The 23,222-nt window shown below is 36.9% G+C and overlaps 4 protein-coding genes across 4 annotated transcripts; 1 reads left to right on the top strand and 3 right to left on the bottom strand.

Annotated features, from left to right (window-relative positions):
* The first annotated feature begins 355 nt into the window (after positions 1–355).
* LOC150052801 (olfactory receptor 4P4-like) lies at positions 356–22,234 on the top strand. Its single transcript, XM_090348864.1, has 3 exons — positions 356–1,298; positions 18,825–19,077; positions 22,067–22,234. The coding sequence occupies exons 1-2, from the start codon at positions 356–358 to the stop codon at positions 18,941–18,943; spliced, it is 1,062 nt and encodes a 353-aa protein (XP_090204990.1). The 3' UTR covers positions 18,944–19,077; positions 22,067–22,234.
* Positions 5,721–6,659, bottom strand: LOC150052802 (olfactory receptor 4P4-like). The gene has a single exon (XM_090348592.1). It carries the CDS (start codon positions 6,657–6,659, stop codon positions 5,721–5,723), a length of 939 nt encoding a protein of 312 aa, XP_090204718.1.
* Positions 12,819–13,748, bottom strand: LOC150052803 (olfactory receptor 4P4-like). The gene has a single exon (XM_090348863.1). The coding sequence runs from the start codon at positions 13,746–13,748 to the stop codon at positions 12,819–12,821; it is 930 nt and encodes a 309-aa protein (XP_090204989.1).
* On the bottom strand, positions 21,316–22,264 carry LOC150052804 (olfactory receptor 4P4-like). The gene has a single exon (XM_090348865.1). It carries the CDS (start codon positions 22,247–22,249, stop codon positions 21,380–21,382), a length of 870 nt encoding a protein of 289 aa, XP_090204991.1. The 5' UTR covers positions 22,250–22,264; the 3' UTR covers positions 21,316–21,379.
* Positions 22,265–23,222: the final 958 nt, after the last annotated feature.

A 23,222-nucleotide genomic window follows, 5' to 3' on the forward strand; every position in this document is an offset into this window, starting at 1 on the left:
TTAATTTTTTAAAAATAATATTTACACTGAGGATGTATGTATCACAGGAAATTCCTTGGACGACATTCCTCAAAATGTCGTGTTTGTAGATCAGAGAAATGAGAGTCTGAGCAGAAAGTACAGAGAAGATGGGGAGAGTGACGCAGGCCTGAGACACTAAGATGGACATAACACGTCCCACTGTCACCCCTTCACGCCACCATTAGTGGAGATCAGGGAAAACGAGAAGGTCTCTCTTTCTTCCACCTCTGAATCATCTCTAGAATAATCCAAGTTGAACAGGCACCGCACCACGTTTACGAGTGGACTGGTCATTCATTTCAGGGCGGCTGCAAGCAAGCGCCTCTGTGAGCTCATGGACGGCAGCAGGAACGTGACTCAGTTTATCCTGCTGGGCTTCTCCCCGCAGAAGGAAATCCAGGTCTTCTGCTTCTTCCTCTTCCTCCTCTGCTACCTGGCTATTCTGGCTGGAAACCTGCTGGTCTCGGTCTCCATCACCTTCAGCCCTCTTTTCCACCAGCCTATGTATTTCTTCCTGTGTTACCTCTCCCTGTCGGACCTCTGCTACACCTCCACCGTGACCCCCAAACTAATCGTGGACCAGGTGGCCACCGAGAAGTCCATTTCCTACGAGGGCTGCATGGCGCAGCTCTTCGCCATGCACTTTTTCGGGGGCATCGAGGTCTTCATCCTCACGGGCATGGCCTATGACCGCTACGTGGCCATCTGCCAGCCCCTGCGCTACAGCAGCATCATGAGCCGGCCGAGGTGCCAGGCCATGCTGGCTGCCTCCTGCGCCGGGGGTTTCCTGCACTCCTTTGGTCAGTTCGTCCTGGCCATCTTCTTACCCTACTGCGGTCCCCGTCGAATCGACCACTACTTCTGCGACGTCTACCCCTTGTTGAAGCTGGCCTGCACCGACACCAGCCGGATGGGCTTCTTGGTCATCGCCAATTCGGGGCTGATGGGCCTGGTGACTTTCGTGGTGTTACTGGGGTCGTACGGGGTGATCCTCTCCACGGTCAGGTCCTTCTCCCTGGCGCAGCGTCACAAGGCGCTGTCCACCTGCACCGCGCACGTCACGGTCGTGCTCCTCTTCTTCGCCCCTTTACTCTTCATTTACATCCGACCCGCCACGACCCGGCCCGAAGATAAAGTGTTCGCCCTCTTCTATACCATCCTGGTCCCCATGCTCAACCCTCTGATTTATACCTTGAGGAACGCGGAGATGAAGCATGCCATCCGGAGACTCTGGAGCCGGATCACAGGCAACCAAGGGAATCCATCGAAGAACACAGGTGCGTTTCCCCACCCAGCCTGCTGAAGCCTCTGTCCTCTCTACCCTGAGCTGGGAGGCGCAGAACTGACACCCTGAGCCTCCAGCCTGGAGATAGGGGCCAGGCGCCCAGGGGCAGCTGTGTGCTCTCCTCTGCCTTTCTCCAGGACACTTCTGTTTCCCTGCGTTTTCTGAGGGTGGTGGGTTTGCATCTCTCCTTCTCCCTTACAGGTCCTGGGGCTCCACAGAGAACTTGGATATTTGTTAGCAGGCTTTCCAGGACAATATTCAACCCAGGAGAATGCTGGGGAGGAGGGAGGAGGTCCGCACAAAACTCATTCTTTGCCCGAGCCTACCGGCAGCAAATTGGGGTTCCTGAAATAGGGGGCAGGGACTGGAAAAAATAGAAGAGAGACAAACACATTGGGTCCGGGAGGTCTGCGGCCCAGGTAAAAACTGCAGCCTCCTTTATTGTCAACTCCAGGCTTATATCCCTTCTTTAAACCAGGGAACTTCCAGCTGTTACATTCATATGGTAAATCTCAGGTCATTTAAACAGAATAAGGCCATAAAACAATAAGACAATAAAGCCATTGTCTGATGCAAATCAAGGTAAAATTTGATTCCACTCTGGCTCCCAACAATTCTTGAATGCGATTGCATTTGTGGGAGCAAATGAGAGGCCTTTACAAGGAGTTAGAAGCAAAACCCAATGGCCACTACATCAGAGAACATGCTAGAAGATCCAATTATGGGGACCATAAACATAGCTCAAAGACTCCCCCATTTACCTACTACACCAATCAATTCCCCCCTTCATATTTTTTTGAAACACCTTAGCTTTGCCTATTTCCAATAAATACTTTTAGATTTGCCTATTTCCAATAAATACTTTTCCTCAAGTCATGTATTTAAAAAATATGCCTGTTTCTCTCCCTTTCTTGGAAAAAATATTTTTATTATGTCTAGATAACTGTACAAAGGAGTTGTCATTTGCTGAAGCTGTTTATGGAATACAGTGCATTTTGATCACTGTCACTCCTTTTAACATTCTTTTTTTTTTTTTTTTGCCAGTCCTGGGCCTTGAACTGAGGGCTTGACCACTGTCCTTGGGCTTTCTCAAGGCTAGAGCTCTACCACTTGAGCCTCAGCACCACTTCTGGCTTTTTCTATGTATGTGGTACCGAGGAATTGAATCCGGGTCTTCGTGCATGACAGGCAAGCACTCTACCACTAGGCCAAACTCCCGGCCCTCTCTCTTTTTTTTCTATAAGGAAAAACCTTGTAGAACCTCTTTTGTTAATTCTAACAATGCACAGAATAATTGGTTTAGTGCAAGAGCTCTGGATGAAGAAGTGCTTACTGTTTTGGTGGGGGCAATGCTATATGTTAAATATCTGCTGTATCAGTAGCTGAAGATCATTTGACTTCTCATTATGGAGGCCTGAAACACTACCTTGCGACACAGGAAAGTCTTCAAACACACAAGCCATTTTATCCCCTATGCTGGCAGTTATATTCCTATTAGATAAAATTAATTTTCCTTGTAGCTAACAAAAAGAACACATCACTTAAACCAAATGGAGATTTTCTTTTATTTAGTTTTTAGCAATGAAAAATAAAAAGATTTTTTTAGTAACAACTAAATATTACCTTGGATCTAATTTACCTGGCATTAACAACAACTAAGAGTAAAGTGCAGTCATTGGATAATTAACTGGTTAGGAATTTGAAGGAACATAAAGGTCTCAGAAAAGTCCACTGATGGGGAATGGACTGTAAACAAATTTACTTTCGGGCTATGACAAAAAAGCAGCACTATATGAATGAATCGTTGAGAGCTCCAAAATGAATGGAAATTTGGAGACAAATTCGAATCCTTAGTTTCATTTTAATAAATTAAATCACATGCTAAGTTTCAGTTTAACAAATAAATAAGTAAATAAAATATTATCCTAGAAATTCTTCTAATTTTCTTGCTTTTCTTCATTTAATCCTGCATACTTATGCAAAAACTTCAGAATTATGCTCCAGAAGCATTCATATCAGAAATGAACACCACTGAATGAGTAAAAATTGGTAACAGACAGGGACATAATAAATGATAGTGGTCTCTAGGCATTCACACAAAGTAAAAGGAGAATATTTTTAGATAAGGCTCATATAGGCACAATATCCATGTACATAATAATATTTATTGGAATAAACTCCAGGAAGTGGAAACAAGAGATTTCATTTTTTCTCTGCCTTTGTTGCTGTTTTTGTTTTCATTTCATTTTGCCGTGTTTGTTTTTCTGTCTTTGGGAAAATAATGGGGAGACACAAATATGTGGGAGGACACACAGTGAACAAATGCACTCCACACTATGCTGAAAATGAACTAGACAGGGTGTGGGTGGGGAAAGGAGGAACAAGTTAAGAGAGCACAAGGGAGCCATTGTTCAAAAAAATGCACTTTTTATCTGACTCATGTTACTCTAACCCCGCTGTTTATCACCTTTACAATAACAGCAATTAAATAATACAAAAGTATAAATGTCAGGAATCAGTGCAATTATGAAAATTCACAATGCACTTGACTCTGTAGAGGAGCATTGAAATTTCTGTAAATTTAGAAGTTAATATATAGAAAATAACAAGTCCTCCATAAAAATCCAAATTATATGCACCAAAATGGAAATTAGTTTGCTTATATGTTGTGGCTGCTTATTCCATTTCAACATCTCCATTGGAATGTGGAGGCCTTTGTGTTTTTTTACTGAGATAAATGCATTGCCTTATTGACTTCCAAATTAAAATACCAATCTGAAATATTTCATGCAGTGTTTGTGTTTGAGTTAATGTCTTCCTTTCAAAATATCTCTTTTAACAAAACAAAATTTTTTCCTATCTGGAAAAATTCCATTTTGCCCTACATTACCTTGCCAACTCTCTGCATTCCTTCTGTACTAACTTTACATAATTTCCATCCCCAAGTTTTGTCCTAAGAAGTTTTCACCTCTAGTTCCACTAATATACTTGTTGAAGCTATTCTTATCTAAACAATGATGTTGTCTACATATATCTAGGACTTCACAGAGCCAATCACTCTTCTCCTATCAAGATGCTTTATTTAGATTTGCCTTGGCTTAAGAATCACAATACCCTCCACCTTTTTCTTTCAAGTTTCTAGATGAAAACAGTCTCTCCATTTCTTTTCCTGGCTCTTGGTCATCTTAGAAAATTCTATATATATGAACATCATAATAAAAATGTCTGTGGATTCATTGATAATATTCTCACTTTTTCAGTGCTATCTTGAATGGATCATGTGTCCAGTCTATGTGTCTTGATGTACCTTCTATAATAAAATAACAATGTTCCACTAAATAAGTAAGAAATAACAAATACATAATTTGACATTTGAAAGATAAATGTATGGAAATCCAGATGCATAAAGGAAAAGGGAAATAGGTTGGTTTCATATTGATGAAAAGAAGCTAAATTAATTTAGGCATACTCTAGCTCAAATTAGTATTTCTCTTTTAAATACCATGTTATCAAATAGTCAGAAGAGATACTACAGAATCCCTGTCATTAGACTTTCACTATGATAGCCATATATTCCCAAATATTTGACCAATATCCTGCTCTTCAAACTTAATCCCATTTTACCTATACTCTTAGGTTCTAATTTACACTCATGTCTGTCTCATTTTAGAATATAAATTACACGGTTTCCTTTCTAGTATCAATGCTATGTTTTCATTGCTATATATATCCATATATATATATATATTTCTGTCATATTTTCATTTATGAAGTTTATCTTTTTACTGCAATTTTTATATAAGTAAAATCACACAAATAATAACTGTATTTGACATCTCCTGAAATGTTTTTTTTTCATTTTTTGTTTTTACAAGGAATACAGAAGGTCTTGAACAGAGTTGAAAAATGTAATTCAAAATTTACAGTTCTTTTTGGTGGGAAACACAGAAAGGACATCCAGGCAAATGGATGGTTCAGGTCAGGTTCAATAATTATGCAGAAGGAGGGTTATGTGCATTTAGAGATTCATTTAGAGGAACAAAATGAGGGTTTAGAAAGGCAAACTCCTAAGCCAGGTGAGGTGGCCTGTAATCCTAGCTATAAAAGAGGCTGAGTTCTGAAGATCAAAGTTCAAAACCAGCCTGGGCACAAGACCATGAGACTTATCTCCAGTTACTCACCCAAAAAGGGAAGTAGGGCTGAGGCTCAAGGGATAGGGCAGTAGTCTTGAACTGAAGAGCTCAGGGAAAAGTCCAGGCCGAGTTCAAGTTCCATGACCCACAAAAAAAAAAAAAAAAAAAAAGGCAAACTCCAGTTGTCAGTGGATGGAAAATTCCAAAGGCAGGAAGAAAGCTCTGATACATTTGGGATAGTCAAATGCCACGCCAGTGTATGTGATGAAAGAAAGTGCTTTTCAGATGATTTGCCTTCCGGTCAAGTATGGTTTTGAGCACCAGACCTTCCTCATGGCATTCTTCATCTCTGTGTTCCTCAGTGTGTAGATCATGGGGTTGAACATGGGAGCGATGATGGTATAGAAAAGAGCAAACACTTTGTCCTCAGGAAAAGTGGTGGCTGGTCTGATGTATACGAAGAGGACAGGCACAAAGAACACCACCACCACTGTGATGTGGGAAGTGCAGGTGGAGAGGGCCTTACTGCGGCTCTCTGCAGGGACAACCCTCACAGTGTGTAAGATCAGGAGGTAGGACACCATCAGCACCACAAAGGTCACCAAGCCCATCATACCTGAATTGGCCACCACAAGAATTCCAACTCTATAGGTGTCTGTGCAGGCCAGTTTCAGCAAAGGATATACATCACAGAAATAGTGGTCTAATTCATTGGGGCCACAAAAGGATAGGTTGCTGGTGAGGAGGCACTGGACAAAGGAATGCAGAAAAGCCCCAGCACAGCACAGAGTCACCATGGCATTGCAACTCTGCCTGCTCATGATGAGGGTGTAGTGCAGAGGCTTGCAGATGGCCATGTAGCGGTCATAGGCCATCACTGTGAGAAGGAGGATCTCAATCCCCCCAAAGAAGTGCATGGCAAAAAGCTGCGCCATGCAGCTCTTGTAAGAAATAGTGCTCAGCTCCACCAGCAAATCAGTGACCAATTTGGGGGTCACTGTGGACGTGTAGCACAGGTCTGAGAGAGCCAGGTAGTTCAGGAAAAAATACATGGGCTGTTCAAGCAGCTGACTACAGGTGATGGAAATAAGGATCAGTGAGTTGCCCACCCAAATCATGACGTAACAGAATAAGAATAATAGAAAGCACAGGTTTCTGATTTTCTTATTCTGGGAAAGTCCCAGGAGGATAAATTCTGTGACATTTTTGGTATTTTCCATGACCTAAAGCAGCAAAGACTCAATATGTATGACTGAAAAAAAAGTTTTTGAGAAAGATTGACTTAGTATGATATGGTGAGTCCTAGAGAAATAAACTAATTTAATCAACTTAGCTATTATAATTAATGGAAAAACATCTCAGGATCTACCATCTTCATCAGGCTGGTTTTTATAGTGGAAGAGAATAATATGTATTGTATTTGCTCAAAGCAATAACAAAGGTGTACAATCAGCTTGCCTATGAGAGGGTAGTTGAGCTTAGTCATTTTACTCACAATATTGTGGGAACACTCAGATTTGGCATGCAGAGAGTGTGGGGGAGTAGAATCCTACAAGCCAGAAGTAATTGCTTCTCCACTTATCTTTTTAAATTTTTATTTTGAAATTTCCATTTCATATTTCTTGTTAATTGAAAAAAGTAGGGTTTTGTACATAGGTAGCTACTGGGGTTTAAACTCAGAATCTGACAGTGGCTATGGAGCTGTCCTGGAGCTTTACTTTGTATTTTTTATTAAAAGATTTTATTAACACTGATTTTTTACATCTATTTCAAATGCTATGTTTAACAAACCAGTATTCAAGAAGGGAATCTCTATATACAATAAATTTTAGAACATAATTAAAATTAAGCTGAGACTTTGTATGTCATAGATACATATAAATCTATATTATAACATTATGTCTGTGGAGTATATATCCCATCATAGATTTTGTTGTCTATGTAGTTATATTTATATCTCCAATATTCTGAACCCAGACAACAACAAATGCTTCCTGGACTGTGGAGAAAGAGGAACCCACTGTACTGCTGGTGGGAATGCAGACTAGTTTAGCCACTCTAGAAGGCAATTTGGACGTTTCTCAAAAAAACTAAAAATAGTCCTTTCTTAAGATCAGCCATACCACTCCTGGGCATCATAACCCAGAATATGATAAGGACATCTGCTTAGCCATGTTCATCTCTGCACTATTCACAATAGCCAAGTGATGGAAACCACCCAGATGTCCCACTACATATGAACAGATATTAAAAAATGTAGTACATATATACAACCGAATTCTACATAGCCACCAGACAAGATAAAATAATGACATTCACTGAGAAGTGGATAAAACTAGAACAAATCATGTTGAATGAGATAAGTCAAGACAAAAGGAGCAAAAGGTGTATAGTCTCCTTGATACGTGGATATTAGATCCAAGTAGTACAAGAGCGATGACTCCTTGAGCTTTGTTGTTGAGACTAGTACTATACCACTTGGGCCATGCCACCACTTTCATTATTGTCCTGCTTAACAGGAGTTAAGCGTGTCATGGATTTTCCTGCTTGGGCTGGCTTGGACTGTGATCCTTATCTTAGTATGCTGAGTAACTAGGATTCTAGGGTGAGGCACCAATACCCAGAGCAATTTCTCTAAACTTGTACTTTTTTTTTCATTCTGCATGAAGTGAAAGTCAATTGATTTATTTATCAATACCTTTTCTAAACTCTGCCAGGAAACCTGGTGTTTCTTGATATTTGCTTTGTGCTTGAAGTCAGAATATGGTCTGCCACATTTGCACATTTAAAGAGGAAATGTGACACCAATTCTTCACTGCATTTTAGTTAAACATTGAAAAATTAACAAGCAGAATATATTTAAAAGCAGAAATTCCACTTATAAATATCAGTGTGCGGGGCCAAGAGTTTGGCCTAGTGGTAGAGTGCTTGCCTAGCATGCACCAAGACCAGGGTTCCATTCCTCGGTATCACATACATAAAACAAACCCGGAAGTGGTTCTGTGGCTCAAGTGTTAGAGCTCTAGCCTTGAGAAAGTCCAAGGATAGTGCTCAGGCCCTGAGCTTAAGCCCAGGACTGGCAAAAAAAAATTACACACACAAAGAAATCAGTGTGCATGTAAACAAATAAAGGTAATTCATATCATATATGAGTAGAAGCATTTTATTTCTTCCGTTTGATGGTTGTACATTTCCTATTTGTTGACTATAATTTTACTTCCCAGCTCACCTGTGTTCTGGCAGTTGAATTTCCCAGCTTTCCTTTAGAACAAAAGCACATTTGTTGTCTGCTAATTTTTGAAACAAAAAAAAATCATTGACAGATATATAAAATGTTTGTTTTCCTTTCTTAGGTTGAAGATATATACTGATTTCAGTAGTAGAAATATACATATGAGTTTTCTAGGTATTTTCCAAGTGGCATTTAAAGTATGATTCCTGGGAGAACAGAAACTTTCATGGCACATGACATCTCCCCAAGGAAATCTTGGCCAATGTGAACTTCACAAGGACTTAACCACTCTAAGGTTCTCAGAAATAGTTCAGGCACAGTTAATAATCCTTTATACAAAATGGAGTCTGAATACAAATCAAGGATATACTTCTACTCTGAATGAATTTGTTTTAACTATTTGCTTACCATTAAACAACATCTGTTTAAGACTGAAAAAAATGATGTCCTTTTTGGGAGCATGAAAGAATGGGAGATTACCATCTCAAGAAAAATAAGGCAGACAAAAAAGACCAAATAGACCAAAAAGACCAAAGTGGAGTTGTGGCTCTCTTGGTAGATGCTAGCTACCCTTGAACAACACAAGATTGGAACAATGCCCAGGAACTGAACTTAAGCCCCAGCACTGGAACCAAACCATAAATAAGTAAATTAGTGAATAAATAACAAGTGCGACTTTGATAGGCTTTCCCTTGACAACAAATAGATGAGGATAACTAACAAAAAATTCCCAATCTCTAATTTCTCACACCTATTAGAAAAATTACTCTCAAAAAGATAAAGGGTATCAATGTTCAAGAAGTAGTTTACCCACTACCTGACAAATGTAACTGTAACCCCTCTATACATTACCCAGACAATAAAATACAATTAACAAAAATAAAGAATAACAATATTGTTGAGAATGTAAAGGGAAACATCTGTGCTCTAGTCATAAGTGTAGCTTAGCAAATCCACTGTAGAAAATTATAAGCTGGATTTTCAAACCACTAAATGAGAATTACCACATGACCTTACATTCCTTTTTTTTTGGCATGTGATTAAAATACATGAATTAAAAAAGCATGAGAGGGGCCAGGAGTTTGGCTTAGTGGTAGAGTGTCTGCCTAGTAAGCACCAAGACCCAGATTCCATTCCTCGGTACCACATACCTAGAAAAAAAAATCAGAAATGGTGTAGGGCACAAATAATAAAGCTCTATCCTTGAGAAAGCCCAAGGACCGCGCTCAGACCCTGAGCTCAAGCCCCAGGACTGGCAAAAAAAAAAAAAAACTAACATAAAACACATGTGAAAGATTCTAGAACTCTCATATTCATAGAACTCTTCAACATAGTCAATATTTATAATTAACATATTTATAATTAACCCCAAATATAAATCAATACAGTGTACACACATACCACACACACACATATATATGCATATACATATGTATCACACATACATAGCTCATATCACACACATGTATATATATACACACAGAGTGGAATATTATGAAGCTTTTAATGAGGAAAATTACATTATTTCTGTTATATTTAGTATCAATACACGAAACAAAAAATATGACACTCATTTATATTCTCAATCTTATTTTATTTGACAGGGTATATCCTAGTTCCATTCATTTTGCTGCAAATAGAATTCTGTTTTACCTTATATCTTGTTTATATATTTAAATATGTAAACTTACGTGTATGTGACTATCTAGGGTATACATATATTCACATCTATTTGTAAATATATAGCATATGTAAGTATGTTAAGAATACTGTACTTATTCATGAAATCTGTTAATAATCACATAAGCTAGTTTTCTATCATAGTTGTTGCAGATAGTAACACAGTAAATAAGGAAATGTATGTATCATGGTGTATGATTACTTTGTTTTTTTAAGAAATATTTAGTAGGGGAATAAACAAGCCATGCAATAGAATAAATTTTTTAATATTTAAAAATAATTGTTCTCAAATCATCTATTGTGAATCAATTTTATTGGCATGAATCTGTTGCAGAGGATTATATTTACATAAATTTAAATAGTATACTCTGATATACTAATATACTGAATATAGTAATATACACGCTCTTATCTTAATACTCCCTCTTCTTTTCCATTTGTTTATTTTGGTATATTCATCTGTGTGTGTGTGTAGATTCGTAGATACATTAATTAAGTCATATTTCTTCTCATCACCCTCACTTTGACTAATCCCCCTTTCACAATCAGTTCGTAGATCTTGAGTTTCTGTAAGAAGATTTCATGTGACCTACGTTATATTTGTATTTCTGACTTTAGCTTCTCTCACTCAATTTGACAATCCATTCTTCTTCCAAAGTACAGTTTCTTGCACCTGTGCTGAGAATCAGCTGTGTATGGAAGTAAACATTTTTTTCTAAAGTCTGCACTTGCTTTTATGCCAATATCGTGCTATGTTATTTCTGTGAAATATCTAAAATCTTATCCACTTTCTGGCAAACAAAAAATTTCTTATGTGTTTGCTTTTGTTTGTTTTATTAGAGCTGGAATTCAGGGGCTTATGGTTGATAGAAAGGAGCTCTACCATTTTTGAACCACATTGCCAGTCCAAACTCTATCCTCTATCATGGCCAAGAGGCACTCCATTGTTTATACATAGCATATCTACTTTATCCATCCATCTATGGATTTGACCTATGCTGGTTTCACAATTTAGCTATAGTGAATCATGTCAAGGTGAATATGGATGCACAGGTAAGAGCTATATACATGTGAGGGATTCATTTGTTCATTTATTTGGTGTATATGTACTCAGAAGTGGTATAGCTGGATCGTATGAGATTTTTTTCTGCTGTAAGCAGAACTTCCATACAGATTTAGATAGTGACTGTCCTAATTCTCATTCCTTCATAAAGTTATACTGTCTAATAAATTTCTTTCTTCAATTCTTTCTTCCTATTTGCTTTCTGTTGTTCTTTCTTTCTCGTTCTCTTTCTCTTCCTTCTTCCTTCCTCTCTTTTACTCTTTCTTTTTCTTTCTGTCTTTGTTTATGTGATGCTTGGAATTGAATCTAGACTCTCAGACCTGTTAGGATAATACTTTACTGTTTTTCCTTTTACCTGAGCGTTATATGCTTATCACTTGATGATTTGTCCCTTCCTACCTCAGTCAGCAAAAATTCATATTTTCACATTTACACACAGGCATAAAGACATCCATACATGCATTTATATAATTTTCTTCTATGATTTTTCAGGACTTCCCTATGAGCATTCAATAGTAATCCATTGACTAAATGTAGAAGAATCTTTTCTTTCAAAAGGAAATATATCCTGACTGCTTCAGACTGAGACAATTAAAAATGATGTTGCAATCTCTCCTTGTACTATCATAATGCAGTTAGTTGAATGATTGCTTTCCTTGTAGGGCGTATAAAATACTTTCTTTTGCTATTTTTTTGTTCATTGTTGCAGAGGACCTTGGATCTTCTATTCAATATCTTACTAACTGTAGAAATGAGAGTTAGGAAGCACTTTTTACATTTCAGTGGCCATTTTATGGAATATGCACTTATATTTGAGATAGTTGCAACATTGGTAACTTTTTCAGTATTGACTGATTTCCCAATGCTTTTTTCTAGTCCTTTGTGTTCTTTCCTACTCCCATTGCTTTTTTCTAGTCCTTTATATTCTTTCCTTGTGAAGTGTTTATGCAAAACATACTTTCTAACACATGATATCGCAACTTTTTGTTTTACAAACTATTTCTGACCAGCCTTCATGATGTAAATGTAAATATTATAACACTATTTTCATTATGAATTACAATTTCTCTTTTCTAACACAAGATATACTTGATTTTGATCAGCTACAAAGCCCAGAGGTTTAACTGAAATGCTCATTAATATATTATGTAATATTATAATTTGGATTAGATTCATTTTATATAGACAAGCTCTATTCACTACGAATCAACTAGGAAATGGGAATGTTTTTGTAACTTTAGCAAGTTTGAAAGCTTTAATCTTTAAAGTGATTGATTTGTTTGCTATCATATATTTCACTAAGAACAAAAGGTAAAGGTTGGGTAAAGAATTTCTAGCTGTTATTTCCCATACAGTGTTCTTTTTCTATAAGCTGCTGAGCTAACAAATTTCTATTACTTAGTCTTAGGCTTGCTTTGAGAAAAGAGGACGACACCAAACTTTTCTCATGGCATTTTTCATGTCTGTATTTCTCAGGGTGTAGATTAAAGGGTTCAACATAGGAGCAATGATGGTGTAAAATAGTGCTGACACTTTATCCTCAGGGAAGCTGACAGGAGACCTAAGGTAGGAAGAGATTGCGGGACCAAAAAATAAGATCACCACTGAGATATGAGCACCACAGGTAGAGAGGGCTTTGCGTCTTCCTTCTGCAGACTGATTTCTTAAACTGAATAATATGATGGCATAAGATATAACCAAAACCACGAAAGTCACTAATGTGACAATTCCTGAATTGGCAACCACAAGGATACCAGTAAGGCTGGTATCAGTACAGGCAATTTTGAGCAAAGGAAAGATGTCACAGAAGTAGTGATCGATTTCAAAGGAGTCACAGAAAGGCAACCGGATGGTCATACACAGTTGAGGGAAGGAATGTGCAGCTCCACCAAGCCAGGCAGCGAAGACCAGCACATTACATTTGGTCCTGCTCATGATGAGTGTGTAATGGAGGGGTTTGCAGATAGCCACATAGCGATCAAAGGCCATGGCCGTAATAATGAAGATTTCAGTACACCCAAAGAAGTGCAAGGTGAAGACCTGTAGCATGCAATAACCATAGGAAATTGTTTTGGTTCCCTTTAGAAGGCTATCAATCAATTTGGGTGTAACACTAGAGGTATAGAAGATATCCATAAAAGACAGATGGGAAAGGAAATAGTACATTGGCTGTTGTGCAAGAGGGCTACAGAAAATTGAAATAAGTATTAGGATGTTTCCAACCAGCAGAGCAATGAAACAAAATAGGAAGAGCACAAAGCAAAATATCTGTATGTTCTTGTCATCAGAAAGTCCCCGAAGGATGAATCCTGAAACGTTTCTCTGGTTTTCCATGTAATTATGTTGGAAATATACTTATATCTGAAAGTCAAGATGTATTTGAGTTGAAAATTAGTCTCTGGGTCATCACAATGGCAAAATTATATTAATTTTAAACTAACAAGCAAAGAATGCTAATAATTATGTATAATAAATAGTGATCCTGTCTCATTCAATACACAAAATTTATTTCATATTTTAATACATGAATTTTATCTATTAGATATTTTTCAAGTTTACATTTAATAACGTAAACTTCTTAAATCTTAATTCACAAATTAACTAGTATTGGGACTCTGAAGCTGATGAAATCACAGTAAAATCTATTTCTCCTAATATGAGAAAAAAAAATCTCTTGACTGTGGAAATTTAATGGGGAAACCTGAAACTCAGTGAAGAGATTTTATTACAATGACAACAAATAACATTTTCTTGTCTAATTTGTGTTGGGCAAAATTTTGTGGGAGAATATTTTAATGATGAATTTTGTCATATTAGACAGTCATTAAACAAGATTGTAGAACAACAGTAACTCAGATGGACAGAAATAACAAAGAATCAAATAAAGTGATTAATTCAGCTCTTGATTAATCTAGAAACATTTCCCTCATCTATTACTTCAAGACAGTATAAATATTTTGGAAATATAAGAAGGATTAATGTAGTCTTGTACAACATGACATGTTCATAATTAGTTAATTCCACAGTTACTTTCCTCTGTACTTTTGTGACTTTTGAGTTTAGTAACCAGTAAAATCATCATGTTTAGATGAAACATTGAAGAAATATATAAACTTAAACACAGAGTAACAGTCTATTATTAGATAAACTTTACATTCCAATAATAGACTGCATATTGTAGGCCAATTCCTAAAACGAATCTCTTGCCATCATGTATTTACATTATTTGCCTTTAAAAAATATAACCAAGTATTTTGATATATTTATATATATTTATTATGGTATATATATATTTGATGTATCATTTCATCAATAGTTTGTATTTTCTTTTTTGTTTTTTTTTATAATCTTTTTATTGTGATTACTAGAAGGGTTATTTCATCTTACCTTTGTTGATTCAGATGAAGCTTTTTTCAATGATGGAGGTAGTTGAACATTCATAAATTCTTCTTTATGTAGATCCTCTGAAGCTGAAAATGTTTAATCCTTGATGGAATATGAAGGAATGTATAGCAGTCTGGCAGTGGGGCACAATGAAAATCATACCCAATTTAAAAGCACCTTTATTGTTTTAGATACTAATTGAAATCCTGCCTAAAATTAGGCCCACTTAAAATAAAAGTGCTAAAACAATTTTAACCCCCAAATCATCATTTACTACACACAGAAATGCCTTGAAATGAAATTATATCGAATTAAAATATAAGTAATGGATAGCTAACACAGTTGGTGACTGTATAAATGCAGCTTGTCTGAGTCATTCTCTGACTCTCTGGCCTGAGTGAGGATCAGGGTTCATCCACGTTCTGGGAGAATTCTCCTTTTGATACTCACCTTTCCAGTTACTCTTTTTTAGGGACATCTGAAGTAAAGCACAGAGGGATATAAAGCAGATTTTTCAAACACAACCACACCAATTCTTTCCAAATACTTGGGAAATGCAGAACTTACAGCTTTTCAAAGGAACTGAACATCAGATGACGTTCGTCAAAAATGTCAAGCATGATTATATCATAAAAACAGATGCCAGGGAGTAATGACTCCCATCTTTAACCTTAGATAGTCAGAAGGCTGAGATCTGAATGTCTGTCTGGGTTTGAAACCAGTTTGAGCAGGAATGAGTGTGAGATTCCTTATCTCCAATTAAACACCCAAAAAGCCAAAGATGAGCTGGGCTGAAATGGCAGAACTCTATCCTTGTGAAAAAAAATCCAAAAGCCCAGGGACATTACCCTTGCCCCTGAGTTCAAGCCCCAGGATTCACTTACACACACGCACACACACACACACACACACACACACACACACACGAAAAAAGAAGATGAAATGTTCAAATATGACAATTGGGTAAAATATGTACATGAAGTCAAATTAAGAATAAGTAAAACAAAATGGGGACCAAGACATGAGAAAGAGTATCAATGTATGTGAAGTAATGCACCTTCTATCTGGCGAATATAATGTAACCCTTCTATTAATTACAATAAAAATATATGAAAAAAAGAATAAGTAAAACAGTAATTTGCAATACTGAAAAATACTAGTAGACATTCGAGAACTAAGAGGTGATGCTTTCAGCTTATAACTGCAGAAATGACTCTACAAATGGCAGAATATCCAGTTAAGTATCATTGAAATAATTCATATTCCCAAGGCCTTTGTAAGAGGTTATAGCCAAATGCTGCCTCAACATTGACCATGGTAACTTCCCAAGTGTCTCTGAGAAATTAAAATTTCTGTATTTGGGTTTGCCTGCTTCTGTCACCATTTCTCTTCAGGCTGTAATGAAATAACAAGACAATGCAATTCAGAAAACTACCTGCTCATTGTTCCATTATTGTGAAGAAAGGAATGGAAATAATGCTTTTTAAACAAATAATGCTTTTTAAGGCACTTAAAATCTGACATGATAAATATTCAAGAGATTCAAAGGAAGATATTCACTATGCATTACTCTTTTAACATGTAGACAGATACATAGAATTTGTCACTTTCAGGATCTAAACTGCACCAAGTGTCTTGATAGTAGAGCAACACTGGCATAGATGATTGTGGAATGATAAACATGGGTGAGGATAAAGGGCATGATTATTCTATATCAATATACTGCATGATTTCAATTCTATATACCACGTGTATGAATTGCTCAGATCATATTAATATTTCTCCACAGTTTCTTTCTGTTTTCTCCATCTCACTGGTAATCCCATTTCTGGAAGTCCCCATTTTGCACTCCTTTTTTTTCATTTTCTGAAGACTAGATTGTACATATGAGACAGAATAGGTAATATTTGTCTTAATTTTTATACTTACTTGACAAAGTCATATCAAATTTCATCTTTTCGTCCTAAGAATAGTACATCTTCCTTCTGAACAGCTGATAATCTTCATTGCACATATGTCTCATTTTTTTCATACTTTTGGTTTTTGGGTACATAGGCTGATTCCATACTTTGGCTCCTGTGAACATCTCTGCTATTTATATAGATGGGAAAGTTTCACAATTAGTACCAACTCATATTTTTCCAGCTTTACATCTAGGAGTGGCAAAGTAAGATCATGAAGTAAACCAACTTTTTTAATTTTGAGAGACTTCCATTCATATTTCCATAATGGCTGCACTAATTCACAGTCACATCAACAGAGTATGAAGATCATTATTCGTTCATTCTTTCTACAATTGATTGCTATTTGTTTGCTTAATGTTAGCCATTCTTATTGGGGTAGGTTGACTTTTTTTTTTAATTTGCATTGTTTTACGGTTAAGGGACTTACGCTTTTTTATGTATTTATTAAACATTTTTTACTTTACAGAAATGTATCTTAAACTCTTTTGTGCTTTTCTTAATTACAGTATTTCTAATAAGTGTTTAATTATTAGAGCTGTTTATTCATTTTGGATATTAGTAAATTTTTTCAAACAAATATGGGTAAATGTGTAGCTACTGTAAATCGGTCAATGGGGACAAAAAAAACAAAATAAAGCAACGTCATTAAGAAATAAGAAAGGTGGTGGCTCTCTCCTGCCATACTACCTACTCAGAAGGCTGAGATTTGAGGCTCGTGCTTCAAAACCAACTCACACTAGACATGCCATGACATTCTTGTCACTAATAAACTACTCATAAACGGCCGCAACTGGAGGTTTGATTCAAATGGTATTGTACAGGCCTTGAGCAAAATAATTTGTGGGATAGTGCCCAGGCCTTGAGTTCAAGTTTCAGGAGTAGTACTAAATGAATACATAAGTAAATGAGTGAGTGAATGGATGAATGAATGGATGGATGAGCAGAGAAATCAGGAAAGGGACCTTGATAAGATTTTACTTTGTGGGGCCAGGAGTTTGGCCTAGTGGTTAAAGGGCTTGCCTAGCATACATGAAGACCAGGGTTCAATTCCTCGGTACCACATACATAGAAAAAAGCTGGAAGTGGTGCTGAGGCTCAAGTGGTAGCGCTCTAGCCTTGAGAAAGTGCAAGGACAGTGCTCAGGCCCTGAGCTCAAGCCCAGGACCGGCAAAAAAAAAAAATAGAGAAGACTAACAAACAAATGAGAAATTTTTCAGTGTCTCTAATTGGTGAAGAGATATTAAAAGTGAACAAATCCTTCCTGTTTGTCAATCACCCCAAGAATAATCATAATAATAATTGTGCTGCTTTTGATTAGAAGATTATCTATATATGTAATTGATAATGTTTTGTTCTGCTGTTATGCTTGTTGTGGGCAAAGCCTGTCTGTGTTACAGCAGACTTAGTTAACATCTGAAAGCAAATATGTGCTATTAGGCTGCCTCCTATTTCTCTATCACACAAATTTGAAAAATAAAATTCACAGAAAGCCAAGAGTGAACTCAAAGTACAGAATTTATTAGTGGGAAAAGAAACAGAGCCCTTGTGGATGAGGGGTCCAGATAGAAGATTGTGAACAAAGTATCTGAGTCTAGGAGTTTTATAGGCCTGGGGTGCTCACTGATTGGTTGTACTATATGGAAATGAGATAAAAGACCATCAATTAGGGAAGACCTACAACATCATTGTCTGTTGGAGGCTATGGTCAGCAAGCAAATCCTCCTTGAATTTCCACGTTAGGGTTTAGGGAGGCTAATTGAAGTGAGAATACAAAACCAAATGGGTTGGAGATAGGAAGCTTCAATCTCTTAGATTTGGATTATTTTTAATGAAATGAATAGATAATTTTCAAAGTATAGTCTCCATTTGTTAGATTAGAAGTGATTTTCATTACATTGTGATTTTTGAGGTCCTTAAGCCCTGAATAAGCTATCGAACTATCCATTACCTTTGTAACTAAACTAATGCATTCATAAAACTTCTGTGTAACTTTAGGGTAATACAGTTTTTTTCCATGAGCATTTCTATTTCTGCCTATCAATTTTATATATTTTTTACAAAGGTGAAAATGACCAAGTCAATCAATCTTCAAGAGAGTCAGCCGGGACTGAATGTGGCAACTTCAATTTGTGTTCTAAAAACACCACCATTCATCCGGGAGGCGGTGGCTCACACCTGTAAGCCCAGTGCAGTGAGATATAAGAACTGAAGTTTGAAATCATACTGGGAACATAAATCTTTAGGATTCTTACTTGCATTTTCAGAAAATAAACCCTTCCTGGCATCAAAACCCAAGTGGTATATGCGCAAAACAGGTGAGGAAAAACACAAAGCCCTGAAGATTCAAGCCCCACTAATGGCACAAAACCAACCAAAAAAATTGTACTCTTCTCCATGTCAGCCTAGGGGTTCTTTGAGGATGAAACAGTAGATCATTATGTCTTGGCTTCGAACACTTGTCTTTGTTTCATCTCTTGTGTTGCTTGAAAGCTATTTTTATAGGGGATAATCAGTCTCTATTATTATGGCAAATACAAATTCCTTCTCATTCATAAACAATAGGGATATAATAATGAATCTGTGGGAAAATTTTCTCCTTGACAATGGTGGTAGGGACTATGGTAGGAAAAGACGGGGTCCCAAGACAAAATGATCAGTGTTATCAGATATGAAGCCCTCAGGCAGAGCAGGTTTTTTCTTTTCCTTCAGCTGAAGGGTTTAACGTGAATAAAACAATTATATAGGAAACAAATAAAACTATAAATGTCCCTTAAGTGACTTAACCTGAGTTGGCTAGCACCAGGACACCAATGATGGAACTTTCAGCAAAGATCCTGGTGCCTTCAGGCAAGCTGCTTACCACCACAACATGCTCCACTTTTGTAGATGATGTCTATAATTTATCTCTGCTTACAAATCTCTCAGTGTTGAGGTGTCACCAACATGGTTGACATGCTTGCTGGAAATTAGTATAGTTTTTATTTTCATTTAAATAATGATTTTTAATAGAAAAAAACAAGTTGTTGGGCTCATAAATGTTAATATAGTAAGAACTCAGACACACTGGGGAAGATAATGTATGCCGTGGTGAAAATCTGAATGCACGATCACCTGTGGACATCCCCACTGATATCTGGTGAGTAACGGTGGCTGGTGGCCAGGGATGACTTTGGCTGATGGATAGGAAGTCATCACAGAAGTTTATGTGAATTTCTGAAAACTATGAAAATATTTTTAGAAGATCAAGGCATAGTATATGCAGAGAAAATATGACCACACATGGAAAACAAGAAATCAACATTGCCCCAAATAGATATCCAAGAAAACTCTAAAACACACTGACCTATGCTCAAGCTCTTTCTTTTACTGTACATGCTTGTTTGAAAATGATATGTAGTAAGTATACAAAATTATGCATACATTGAGATCAATCAAGACATAGGTATTAGCATACCTATTACCTTGAAAAATGTCATTGGTATTGGGAGAATAAAAAACCTTATCTTCTGTCTCTTTTTAAAATATATACTATTTCATTTCCCATCACCCTCTACTTTCCTTTCATTTCTGAAACAGTTTCACTGTCTCTCTGTCTGTCATCTATCAGAAGTAAATCTATCAAACAGAGTTTAGGGGAAGAAGAAAAGAGGAAGGGAAGCATAATGGAGTGATGAAATTGTTCACCGTGTACCTTATATTCTGCATGTATATGTTGTAACAAATAAGAAAAATGACACACAAATTGCTCCCATCTTTCAAGCTTTTATTTTACTGTTACCTAATACATGGTTTCTCGGCATTTGCATCTGAGTTCAGCTTTGAGGAATAAACAGTTTGTACAAGACGCTGACATGTCAATCAGATTTACAGCTATCTTTATATTTAGTTCTGCCCATACTTCAGATTTGAAGCTGTCGGACGTCAGGTATGACCATCTCTTTGTTTTGTTTTGTTTTGTTGCCAGTCCTGGGTTTGAGCTCAGGGCCTGAGCACTGTCCTTGGACTTTCTCAAGGCTAGAGCTCTACCACTTGAGCCTCAGCACCACTTCCGGCTTTTTTCTATGCATGTGGTACCGAGGAATCGAACCCGGGTCTTCATGCATGCTAGGCAAGCACTTTAACCACTAGGCCAAATTTCTGGCCCAGGTATGACCATCTCTTTATCTTCACACTGGAAGCATATGTTAGCTGGGGAATTTTTATTATATATTTTATATCAGAATTCTGTCACACTTTAACATACCATCATATTAAAAACTACAGCTCACTCACCAAAATAATACTATTCATAAATCAACTTTAAGGAAGCTCAAAAGTTGTCAGCTATCATGAATAAATTTCAATTATTATTAAGCTACACATCAGTATTAGAGTTTTACAAATATATAAACATAATCTATAAATTCATAAAACTATTATCCATCATTCATTAGCCCAGAATATTTTTCTCAACAAGTTCAATTTTTATTTTACCGACACTTCTTCATTTCCCTCATGTCTCACCTTTACAAATGAGTTTTCTTCTTTCATTTATTTGAAACATAACAGCCATTCTTGATGAGAAGTCTCTTTTTACTGCTAAACAATGTTGAGGATATTGATTGAAAGTCATGCAGATTAGTTTTGTTTTTCTCCTGAGAGCATGTTTGGACACCAAAGCCTAATCATGGCCTTTTTCATCTCAGTATTTCTCAGTGTATAGATGAGAGGGTTGAACATAGGAGCAATTATGGTGTAAAACGGAGCAAAGATTTTGTCCTCAGGGAAAGTGGTGGGAGGTCTAAGGTAGGCAAAGATAGAAGGTCCAAAAAACAAAACCACCACCGTGATATGAGACCCACAGGTGGAGAGGGCCTTGCGTCTTCCTTCAGCTGAGTAGTTTCTTAATGTGAACAGAATAATGACATAAGACCCAAACAAGACTACAAAAGTTACTAAAGCGATCATTCCAGAGTTAGCAACCACAAGGACCCCAGTGATGTAAGTGTCAGTGCAGGCAACTTCCAGCAAAGGAAAAATGTCACAATAATAGTGATTGACTTCATTGGGGCCACAAAAGGGCAGCCAGACGATCAGAGAAAACTGGGAGAAGGAATGCACAGCTCCACCCACCCAAGCGGTCAAGATCAGGAGATTACATCTGGTCCTGCTCATGATTGTCAGGTAGTGGAGAGGCTTGCAGATGGCCACGTAGCGATCAAATGCCATCAGGGTAAGGATTAAGATTTCAATCATCCCAAAGAAGTGCATGGTGATGATCTGTAACATGCAGTTCGAGTAAGAAATGGTTTTCCTTCCCAGTAGTAGGTCACCAATCAGCTTGGGTGTCACACAAGATGTATAGCAGATGTCCATGGAAGACAAGTGAAGGAGGAAATAGTACATTGGCTGGTTAGAAAGACAACTGCAGCCAATAGAGAAGAGGATCAGAAGGTTTCCCAGCAAGATGGCAAGATAACAAAAGAGGAAGAACACGAGGCAAAACATCTCTACATTCTGGTCAGAAGAGAGGCCAATGAGAATAAACTCTGATACATTCCTCTGATTTCCATTCATTAGATGCATGCATATATTATCAAGTGCCTATAGGAAAATGAATTTGCAGAAAGTGAATTCATATCACAGTATTTGCAGAAGTATTGCAATCATATGAACATTACAAACAAGTCATGGGGCGTCATTCTAACAAATCATGACAGCTAGTCCCTAATTCAATGTATTAAAAGGATTTGTTTTATGAGATTATAATTTTTCACAATATTCTTTTTTAACTTTACCAAATATTCTGGCACATACATATTACTAAAGATAATTGCTTTAATTTTTAAAATATGATTTAAAAATTACTATTTTTTAGACAGATGTTTTAGTATTTTCCTTTATTTCTTCCAGCAAAAGGAAAAATTCATTTAAATGATACCAAAAGGCTAATCATTTATAAAATTTGATCATGTTTTCATTTATAGCAGTATTTTTATTTGACATACTGATCTAGTCCTCTGGCGTTCAATTCCTTGTTGACAAATTTATGATCCAGGGTTGTTTTTTTTTCTATTTTTCCATTGCTAACGTGTGATGTATGTGATTAGACAGCTAACACTGTGGTAGAGACATAGGATCATGGGAACATATTGTGCTTATGAAAATAAACTTATTGGTTATGATACAAACCAAGAATAATACAAGAAAATGCCGCAAAAAGTAGATTGCGTTCTTGCTGATCTACTTATAGTAAAACAAAACTCTAAACATTGATTTGTGGAGTGTAATTTGTGGTAGGAAGGACACCGTAAGGTAAACTCCAGAATCGTTGAATCATACTGGAAGTACAAATGAATGAAGAAAATGGTCATTCAAATTTGCAGATAATTTGATTGTGACACAATGCGTGTGTATTGCTAGGATAAATTGCGGCCATTAAAGTTCTGTAAAAGCTATGGCAAGATATAAGTATATGATA

Source organism: Megascapheus bottae, chromosome 16 (assembly GCF_031878675.1).
Source record: "Megascapheus bottae isolate mThoBot1 chromosome 16, mThoBot2.hap1, whole genome shotgun sequence".
NCBI lineage: Eukaryota > Metazoa > Chordata > Mammalia > Rodentia > Geomyidae > Megascapheus > Megascapheus bottae.